This window comes from Sinohyriopsis cumingii, chromosome 16, assembly GCF_028554795.1.
Source record: "Sinohyriopsis cumingii isolate HCF-2022 chromosome 16, ASM2855479v2, whole genome shotgun sequence".
Taxonomy (NCBI): domain Eukaryota; kingdom Metazoa; phylum Mollusca; class Bivalvia; order Unionida; family Unionidae; genus Sinohyriopsis; species Sinohyriopsis cumingii.
In genome coordinates this window covers 62,750,387-62,761,413 of record NC_142976.1, presented here as the reverse complement: position 1 = coordinate 62,761,413, position 11,027 = coordinate 62,750,387, and the positions used below count along the sequence as shown (strand labels likewise).

The 11,027-nt window shown below is 33.2% G+C and overlaps 2 protein-coding genes across 3 annotated transcripts in view; one reads left to right on the top strand and one right to left on the bottom strand.

Moving 5' to 3' along the window:
* Nucleotides 1-399: 399 nt before the first annotated feature.
* LOC149780567 (uncharacterized) lies at nucleotides 400-4,285 on the bottom strand. The gene has a single exon (XM_089937612.1). The coding sequence runs from the start codon at nucleotides 3,753-3,755 to the stop codon at nucleotides 2,340-2,342; it is 1,416 nt and encodes a 471-aa protein (XP_089793738.1). The 5' UTR covers nucleotides 3,756-4,285; the 3' UTR covers nucleotides 400-2,339.
* A 231-nt stretch (nucleotides 4,286-4,516) lies between these two features.
* LOC149780566 (short transient receptor potential channel 4-associated protein-like) overlaps nucleotides 4,517-11,027 on the top strand; it is a 59,800-nt gene continuing 53,289 nt past the window's right edge. For both annotated transcript variants that reach the window (XM_089937607.1, XM_089937606.1), the window contains exons 1-2: nucleotides 4,517-4,648; nucleotides 10,654-10,773. In XM_089937607.1, coding sequence (XP_089793733.1) covers nucleotides 4,547-4,648; nucleotides 10,654-10,773 — 222 coding nt within the window. In that variant the 5' untranslated portion in view covers nucleotides 4,517-4,546. The remainder of the gene's footprint in view (nucleotides 4,649-10,653; nucleotides 10,774-11,027) is intronic.

Sequence of the window (11,027 nt, the reverse complement as noted above, 5' to 3'; positions counted from 1 at the left end):
AGTGCATCTTGCTAAAGTCTATAAACATAAACGTGTATGCATTCTGTCAACACAGAAAGGGCGTATTGCTAACGAAAATTTATGCCGTTGTTTCAAATAAATTAAAGATTGTTTTGGAGAAATACTGATTTATCATAAATTATATTAACATACTTTATGGTGGGATAAGGTAATGTGCAATAAAGGAATGTCTCTAACACTAACTGACAATTAAGTCATTATAATGTGGCACGTTCAAACACAGACTGAAATTCTGAAAAGCTTTGGATATAGCAAATTAGAGTCTAAAAAGTGGCAAATGCACTTTGAATTATGGATATTCTGTAATGGAAACCAAATTTAATAAGTTTAAACACCAGCTATCAATGGGCAACAAAAGAAAAGCACTGAAATGAACCATGAAATTAAGTATAATTTTAATGTCATTCACCTATTCAAATAGCACCGTTAATCACTTTACATATTTGGCATACAAGCACCAACAAGAAACATTAGTACCAGTTAAAATTAGCAACTTCTTCAAATTCAGCCCACATTTTGCTTTGTTCTCCGATCGCATATGAAAGGGCCTTAAATATTTTAATCAGATAGGAAAATTGACATGATCTGAACATAGATTCATCACAATTTTCAACACAGCACATACATAAAAAATACAAGTGTGAGACACTTCATTATAAACATGGTGATTTCTTAAGTATCATCTATCCAGATATAAATTTTGCTTAAATCTGGTTATTGTAACCCTTCTACCCACAGCTTGAAAACATTTATTTCAAGATTCATTTTAAATTTGCTAAAAAGACAATAATTATGAGGGTGTGAAAATATTTATTTTGGTATATTCCTTGAAAAAACTAATATTTACAGTTGAACTGATTTTTAATTATTTATTTATTCATTAATTTACATGGCGCATATATGTATGACCACTTCAAACAAGGCATTCATTTTGCTCCATGAACATTGTTCGGCCCATAATAATGGTCTTGATGGTCCCTTAAATTTTTATATCACTCACTGTCCTTTTGCATTTTGAATAACTTCACAAAACCCAGTGGGTCACCAGCCCATTTAAAGGGCCCGGTGGTTATGTGATTAAAAAAGATCCCTTACTTACAAAATTATGGTCCATTCCCTAACACAGAAAAATTAAAGATCACCTTAATATGCTGATTTAAAGAAAACAAACGTGCACTGTGTTAAAAAGTATGCTTCAGAGCATGATACCTGTATTTCCTTTGATAATACTGCCACAAAGTTTCATGGCAAAACATTTTCATATCTTTTCGCAATTAAGAAATTGTAAGAAAATATGAAACCCTAAAAATAAATCCTAGCAAGACTAATGGAAGACAAAATGTTTCCTTTAAACAAAGATCGGTGATTAACATTACAGAACAATATCATTTCTGGTTCAATAATCAACTATTAACAGTATAATATATTGATAATATTGGATTTTTAAAAAATGTCTGCTGAAAAGAAAAAGACATGCATAATTTCCACTCTAAGAAGTGTACAGACCCTTACATGGTTCAGTGCCAAATTAAACAAAATGGGGCATCCAGTGAATTTAGGATAATATATATTTTAGTACATCATACAATTATTGAAAAAATCCTAAAATTTAATGGCAGTTTTCTTCAAAACAATTGTGCAATCTTATCACTCCAAGCTCACAGCAATAATGGCACACACATTCTTGTATGCATTTCTTTTTTTTCTTGCAATGCAATAAAAACTATGCATATTAGTAATAAGACCTTAATCTAATTTTGCCGCAATTTTGATATTTGTTTCCATTCATAAACATTTAAAACAGGTTCTCAGACATTGCAAAGACTTACATTGTCAGATTTACATGTTGTGCTGTTACCTTATCCAACAATACAATTATTAATGTGTGTTATGTCTTGAATTATCTGTATTGCACTTTTTAAAAATGAATCTGTATGTGTCACAGATTATTGCAACACAATTATAATTATTGCAGGTAAAACAAAATTATAAATCTTGCTTTCTTACCAATACTCCTAATTCCATTATTTACTATGAAGAGAAGTCAATCAAACAAAAACTTCCCATATGTTGACATGTATGAGTTAATAACAAATGTTTATATAAAAATATCTAATAAAGTATCCTTTAGGAAGAATGAAGAAGCATCCATCTCCAATACAATTTTATCAAACATACATGGACAGCATATTTTACAGAGCTGATTTAAATCAAAAATGCATCACATATGAAATGCAATATTCCTTACCTGGAAAGGCATTTTTTAGACAGCAAATGGAAAAGTAACACAAAATTTTCGTGCAATGAAAAGTATCCTATTATAGTAATCTGTGTGAGATTGGGGTAACTTCCATTTTTCTACCAGATATTTCTGGCAGAATTCCTGGCATTGGGCCTTTGTTTGCTTTTTTTTTGCTGGATGCTGAGTTCTTTGTCTCATTTAGGGAGCTGTCTCCAGCTGATCTATCCTGATTATTTCCAACTGAATTATTTTCACTGACAGTGACAGTAGCTGGCATTGCTACAGTTTTGGAAGAGCGTTTGTTGATTAATTTTGTTGCCGTTAGCGTATTGAAGGGTGACAACTTGGTATTTTCAAGTGAGGATTTATATGAATTAAGCGCCTTTTCCAACTCTGAGCTCGGGTATGTTTGTGGATAGGGGATGCCATCTCCCTGTCCTACATACCGATAACTGCCAACTCTTTCCAATGGGTTCAACTCCCTGTGCCCAACTTTCTTAACACTGAAAATATCCTGAGTGAGGGTTTCTGCTTTGTAAGGAAGTCTAGGTGTATTTTCCTTACTCTCCTTTGCCCTATCTCTATACTGTTTTTGAACAATCTTGCTAATATCTTCCACATCATTCTTGTGTAAAACTCTGGAATCATGACGCATTTCCTTTTCTAAGGCACTTATTCTAGAAGAGAAATTTTCAATGAACAAGTCACTGGCTGATTTTTTCAATTGACCACCAGCTGGTATTGATGTACTTCGTGTATGATTTGCAATCTCATCTTCTGTAATTGTTTGCATTAGGCGATTTGCACCCTCTGATTGTGAGCTTCTTGCTCTACTCTCCTTTTCTTGCCTATAGAACAGTTTCTCCATTTCCAATTTGTTCAACTGTTCAGAATTCACTTGCTCATTTTTTCTGGTGCCATTAGGAGTCTTCCTCTGATTATCCATATCCCTTTTCAGTTGTCTCTTAATTTCTCTTTGAATTCTTTTACAACTATGGTGCCAAGAAGATGATAGCTTCTCTGGGAATTTCTTTCTGATAGTGTACCAATCTTTCCTATCATCAGACATAAATTTCAAAGTCCTATAACTCCCTGAATTGGGAATGTATCTGTATGTTCCTTGTTCGATATTTAATTTCCATGGGGGCACAGGTAGATTCTCAAAGTCATCATCTACACATCTTACAGATTTATAATCAATAGGCTCAGAGAAAGAGAAGTTAGCAAAATCATTACGTCCATGGTTAGTTGGTTGAAGATCTGTCAATGATCTGTCAATGTCTTTACGTTTCTTAGCTCCATTGACTGTTGTTGATTGGTTAATATAGCGAGGATAAGGAACCACTGGTTTCCATCCTGATACAGCCTCACTCCAGTCGTTTTTCAAAGTGTTCTGAAGATTACTGGTCTCAGAATATTTAGACTGATAACTGAGATTCAACAGACTGACTGTCAAAGTTTTGTCCTGTTCGTTTTGTTGATCATGATTCATTTTACAATCCACACAATACTATATTCTGAATATGAATTGATATTGAAAGGATTATGCATGTAGTTGCTGCAATACTTTCCCTTTTAAATTATTTCAAATGTGAAACAGCTATGCCGTTGGCTCTGAACCTCAGGTCGACCCGTGCGTTAGACAGGGCTTGGTTTCCTCCTTATTGTACAATTAAATCCATAATAAACGGTTAGTCCAAATATCAGGCTATGCGTTTAAGCCATTAAAAGAACACCAAGGGTATACAATCAATATCATATTTACAATGAATATAGATATATAAAACTACGCTTTGGATAATTACCATTGTTCCATTATGATTATTTCACTGTTTTCAAGTAAATCAGGAAAATGGAGAAATCATCAGACAGTACACAATCCGTCACACGGCTTCAAAACGTCACATAATAAAAAACACAACCAAAATAAGTACCCGGTAGTTAGTCACAGTCCTTGGCCATGCGAGAGAAAGCACAGACTTGCTATTTTTGTTGTCAATGTATATTTCAATAAGCGTTGACCCCTCACCAGGGGCAACTTGAGTCGCTTGCATCGTGTACATATTTCATCAGACTTGATAAAGATATGAACGCCTATTCATATTTAAGAAAAACAAACGTTTTAATAAAAGTTGAGAAAAGTATTCAAAAATGACTACAACAAATTATAAGATGTAACAAAAGGTATTTCGTTTATTTGTTATTGTTATACGCGGTAACAAGGAAGTGCGTAGCGAAAGTGCGCAGAAAAAAATTACCGCCGAGTGGTCACAACAGAGAAAAATGTTGAGACATAAGTTATCAAAGTCTCCCGAAGGGCAATCGATTTTCATGGTTCATAATCAATGGCAGTATTCTGGAAATGCTTATAGACGTATTAGCCAGGTTTGACAAAATTTTGACTTTTGGAACTAAACTTTTATCACCACAACTAAGGTCCATGTACAGTGAAAATGTACAATCAAAATAAACCATTTTTGAAAGTGAAAGGAACTCATATCGTATGCATTTTTCAGCTCAGAATTAAATACACAGTATTCTTGCTTATGACTGGTTTAAGGATATATCGAATTGTGCTATCTTCAGGATCGCCACCCAATAAATTTATCTCGTACTTAACATTTAACTTTAGAGGTTAATTTACCACACAAAGGTCAGACCACGAGATTGGACATACAATATAAAGTAAAATATATTACATGCCAGTGCTAATTATTCAGATTGATAATTCTGATATCTCGCTTGTTGTTAGAAAGGACGGATTTAATCAAGAAAGGCTGTAAAACTGATGTTATATTGCCATGTAGAATAAGAAACCACAGGAGTCTGACTTTTTATCAGTAAAGTACGGTGAAATCTCTGACAAGAGAAAATCACCGACAACATAAAATCACCTATCAGTAATATAAATGAACACAAGGAGTGCAGCGGTGACCACAACCCTCCGCTCGGTTCGACTTTTTTCACACATCTTTTATTGCTTCAGAAGCATAAGAAGACTGCAAAACTACGCATATACATTCAGAAGACAGTGACATACCAACACATAACTCTCGGACGACCATGAATCCAATCCGGCGAATTGACCTTTATTTTCACCATCACAGTCACAAACCGTTTCTATTAGAATCCACCAGACGGAAGTAGCCCATTCTACCATGAGCTGAATAACATGATGACAGTAACTTCACAAGATACAATGTTTCACTTACTTTTTATTTCAGATTGTATCATTTTAAGATACATATTTCCAGAATAGAAATATGTAGTTAAAGTTCGGATAGTAGAAATAACTGTTGATTACATCATCACACTTCAAATTTTAAAGATGGATGCTGGACCTGATAAGATCATCTGTTGTTTGTACAGATATTATTTCATAACAGCAAATAATAGTGGAGAAGAAAATATACTTGTATGAGAGATGTACTATTTATTATGATGATGATAATGATTGAGTGAGAAAAAAACAGTAGGAAAGGAGAATAGCTGATACTTTATACCACTGAGTAACCATTGATGATGATCATGTGTTTGTGGGAGAGCGAGAGAGAAAGAAAATAGTTGTGATGGATAAAATCAATATGTAATACGATACATTACAATTAATGATGATGTGAGAGAGAACAAAATTGATTCTTGTATGATTTACTGATGATGATAGAGCAAAGGCAGATGACAAATGAAAAAATTACTTATATTTATCATTTATTGGTAATACTAATAAAATTATCAGGATTAATGTGTATACAATGCGATGACAGTCTGAACGCTATCAGCAACTGTATGCATGTATGTATGTGCAGAATGAGAGCATTTTATTTACAACTTTTGAAAATAGTAATATAATACTGTAAATAACATTTTCATGGTGCATTCATTCTTCTGAGCAAATTCAAATAATCTATTGATACTGTATTATTAAATTTCCCTAGTATTAAAAGATAACACAGATTCTGCGCCATGTTCAGTATGATTATTTAACCCTAACGCATCTTTACTGCAGGGTAGACACTCGTAGAATGGGCTACTTATGTCAGGTGGATTCTAATATAAAGGGTTTGTGACCGTAATGGTGAAAATAAATGTTAATTCACCTGATTGGATTCATGCAATGGTTGTGCGTGAGTTTTGAGTTGGTACATCGATGTCTTTTGAACGTATATGTATAGTTTTTTAGTTTTCTTGCGATTCTGAAGTGCTAAAGACGCGCGAGAAAAATCAAATCGAGCAGAGGGTTGTGGTCACCATTGCACTCCTTGTGTTCATTTATATTACCGATAAGGTGATTTCATGTTGTCAGAGATTTTGCCGTACTTTATTGATAAAACGTCAGACTCCTGTGACGAAACAAAGTCAATGTTTTGTTTGGTTTACTAAACACCAAGACTTTTTAAAAATGTTATGTCAGGCTGAGGCAAGTAAACTGCCTTGCCCATTGTCGTGCAGTAGATGCCAATGGTGAGAATTTAACCCGAATCCGTAAGGTCAGAAGTCCAATGCTACATCAATTTAACCAGTGGTTTTTGCAAATTAAGCCTGGTAGAAGAAGTGGAGCATCAGTAATGTGTGTACTGACTAATATATTGCATATACTGACTTTGTGCTTATCCATTTAGTAGAGTAAGACTTTGTGGGGGTGGCAGAGAAAAAAATGTATTGTACAGCCTTTTGGCAATTTTCATTGGATAATATCACTTTGATTTATTCTAATTTGGGAGAATTTCAGGACAAAAAAAGTTCTCAGCCATGTTTGTGAAATGTCACTTATGAAGATGTATTTTTGCGTATAGTGAGACTGGTTATCATTTACCATTTTTCAAGGACCTCCCCAGAGTTTTAAATAGCATCAGGGTAATCATTCAGTAAGTTTTACATACACGTGCTTAAAAATGAGCGACCAGAAACCCAGCGTGGATCATTTTTACATGACAATTTTATTCGGCAAATACTGACTGATGATAGTGATGGTATCAGTTTATTTTTAAAGCTATGAAGTATATCAGATTATTGGAGCTGGTAAAAAAAAAGTATTAAAAAGTGAGAAATTTAGCTAATATGCCATGCCTAAAATTTAGTTTTACAAGCCAGAACAGGCATTGCCAACATAACATGACGCAAGTAGTTCATATAGTTAATGATGTCAATTTGAGGGTTCAAAAATGTGTTACAGTGCAACTGTATGTTAGTCTTTTGACCAAAATTGGAACACCACATAACATATATCTTTTCAAACACTAGATATGTAATTCTAATAGGTGAAATACTCAGCTTAAGAGGTATAAATTTCTGATTGTTCATCTTGCAATTGGACTTATAAACACGGATATTCGTAAAGAGTGTTGTTAAGTAGATTTTAAAATACAGCTGTATTTTTAATTACAACGCATGCTGTTGAAACAATGAATAGTAACAAAATTTATTTCTTTCGATTCACCTCTTATTTTTTTTTATTTCAGAGTAAAACAAAACAATTCAAGGTTAATTCTGATGTACAGGCGATAATTTGCCACCAAATTATCCTAGATAGAAAAAACATTGGGATACATGTTTTCACTGTCTTTTTCATTCATTTGAAGAAATGTAGGGATATCACACATTTTTGTAATTTAAGGTATTTCAGACAATTTATAATTTTTACATGTTTGCAAATTCACTTTAGTTGAGGAGAAGACTGCTGATCACCAAATTCTATAAATTTTGAGTATGTGCTGTTTTTAGATTTCACTTGTTAACCAGCTTGTGGTATAATATGCCTGGGTTTAACAGGGTTAAGCTAGACTTGAATGCGAAGCAAGAAACACTATATTTATTTATATATATATATATATATATATATATATATATATATATATATATATATATATATATATATATATATATATAATGTGTGTTCTTTTTTTTGAATTATGCCCTCGATTTCCCAGGTATTCATATTTGCATTTCACATTGGATTTCAGCAATACTTTATGTTCAAGTTGAAAATTTCTGAGTTATTTTGGCCATATGACTCAAAAAGATAGTAACATTGTTATACCAAATTTTAACTGAGTAACTAGATTACATGATTGTAATTGCAAGTTAGTAAAAATGCTTAATCAACTACCCTTAATCAATCTTTTATATATTTTTGTATTTATTTAATTTTTAATGTACTTTCTAAAAGTTCACAATAGTGGTACTTTCAAAGATTCTAAACACGTTTGAAACAACCCCTGTACCATACCCATGAGGGCAAATGCACATGTGTTGTCAGATCACACAGTTTGTCATTTCTTTGTTGCAGATAAAACGTTACCTTAACTGTTCATACACGACACTGAAATGCATAAATTACAGGCATGGCTCCTCTATAGTAGGTACATAAACTACCCTTCTTTCCTATCAACATAGACATGAGTGCGCCTGTTTTTAGAAGAAGAGTTTTTTTGTAATGGAATCACTCACTTTATATAGCTTCATTACAACAATCTATTGATAGGATTGCAAATTTATGTTTTTTTAATTTGTCTATGTACTTGTATTAATCTTAGGCATTGATTAAATATTATCTGCTTCGCAACTTTTTGCCATATTTTCACAAGCATGAGTCAAGTCAGAAAACAACTTTAAACTTAAAATGCTTCTCATGAATTCTACAACACAACATTCTCCCATACGTTTCTACCTAATATATATATATATATATATATATATATATATATATATATATATATATATATAGTTGCATTTTACGGTTAAATCTTAAAAAATATAATACCTAGGCTTTGCTTTCTATGCACTGTATATTATTCTGAATATATATGCCAAATGATTTGCAAAAACAGACAATCTAATAAACTGGTACCTCCCAGACAACGTGATATCTGCCATTATTTCCTGATACACTTAAAGTTTCAAACTAATTTTATGATGAAATAGTGTACAAGAGGCAGGTCAAATATCCAGATCACCGATTCTATTTTTAAAACACAAATAGCTGTTTATTTACTATTGTTAAAGTTTCGAAACATAAGTTTGTATGTTTTTATCTTCAAAGGATAGCATGCATGTTCGGTAATGATAGTGCTTATAGCTGCTAACTTGGGAAATGGTCAATGGTCAATCAGCTATCAAAACACATGCATGTGAATGTGTGAGTTTGTTTGTCAGCATAATTGATATCAAAACTAGGCCTAGCTACTGATGGCTAGATGAATACCTTTCATTACAACACTAGAACTAACCTGGACAAGGTGAAGGGGCATCTCAGAAGATAATGTTGCTCAAGGTACCTCTAAAAAAAAATAACAAGGCGATGTCAATTTTGCTTTCCTAAGAGAAGAAGGCCAAGTTTAAATTTTTTAGATGACTTAGTAACCCAGTTTGCCTGGTAGCATGACCACTGGTTTAGGAGTGGAAAAAAAACCCCCATAAATTTGTAATAATGAGACCGCAGTAAATAAAAACTCATTAATAGTTCTTAAAAATGCATATTTCAAAATACCTTCAGTATAGTATATGTAGCCCTATAAAGGTTCATAATAAGAATCTAAGAATGAAACTAGGAAATAAAGATATTTATTTGATCAAAATACCACTGTACAAGCATGCTGTGGCAATGATGGGGTATAGAAGTCAGTAATGCACCATTTCAAGAAAGTTAAAGTTTAGCAAAGTGCTTGTTAGTAAAAAAAAATCTTATTTTGGATTAGAAATATCCAAAAGACAATACCTGTGAGCTGTAGGCAATGCACATAACGATAACAAAGAACAGTTTCCAACAATGTTCCAGCTGGCCAAACTATATATATATGCCCATCAGCTGGGTCAGCTTAGCGCAAAACAACACACATACACAGGTAAGGAACAGATTAAGCTCGGGAAAAAAATCAACCGATTAATGTTATACAGCTAGAGACAACTTCTTTTAAAGACATTGATTTCTATAGGACTCGAACAGAGTGGAAATGGAAGAAAAATAGATGGATATTGAAGTGTTAGGTACGACTGTTTCATCCTCCCTGTCCTTTTTGTTCTACTCCCTCTTATTTTGGTGACAAGGGCCTATCCCCTCCCCCTCAATCTCTGAAGTGAAAGCACTTGAGTTGCAGAAGGAGGAGAGAGTAATGAAGCTCAAGAGCAGTGGTTATCATTGGGATCCAATGACTTAAAAAAAAATCCATTTCATGTTTCTTTATTGTTTTTGTTTTGGTTCTTGATATTAAATTAGTGACTGAAGTAGAACATTGATACCATGAGTAGTGACTGAACATTGAAAAGTCAATGAATTTAAGTTCTGATTTGAATGTACCTTGTGGTGGTAAAATTTGTGTTCTCTGACCCATTTGATTTTATAGGCTTGAAATGTGCATTCGTTGCTAAGTATTTGTGTTGCCTTTCTTTTTCAGCTCCCATCTCATATACTTAAAACTTTGGATGATCGGAATGTACCAGAGATTATTAAATCTCTTGATGATGCTAGTGTGGATTATCTTTGTGACAAAAGTAGCTGTTTCGACGTGCTCAAGGTAAGTAACACAAGACGTTTTGTATGACTTTTTTTTATGTAGGGAAATTTCGTATGCATGCATCATTTGACATTATGCTCTGCCAGAATGGTTTTCTTTCTTATTTGTTGTTCATACCAGTCCATCAGTGCTTATTGAAGGTTTATCTGTTCTTGTGGCGTTGTATTTGGTAATTCCACGTATATCGGTTACATCAAACCTTCTCCAGGATTTTTTTATAGATCAGGATAGTATGCAAAACATGTACAAACAAA

Excerpts from the sequence above, each read along its gene's own strand:
- LOC149780567 (XM_089937612.1), bottom strand. The coding sequence starts at position 3,755 with ATGAATCATGATCAACAAAACGAACAGGACAAAACTTTGACAGTCAGT.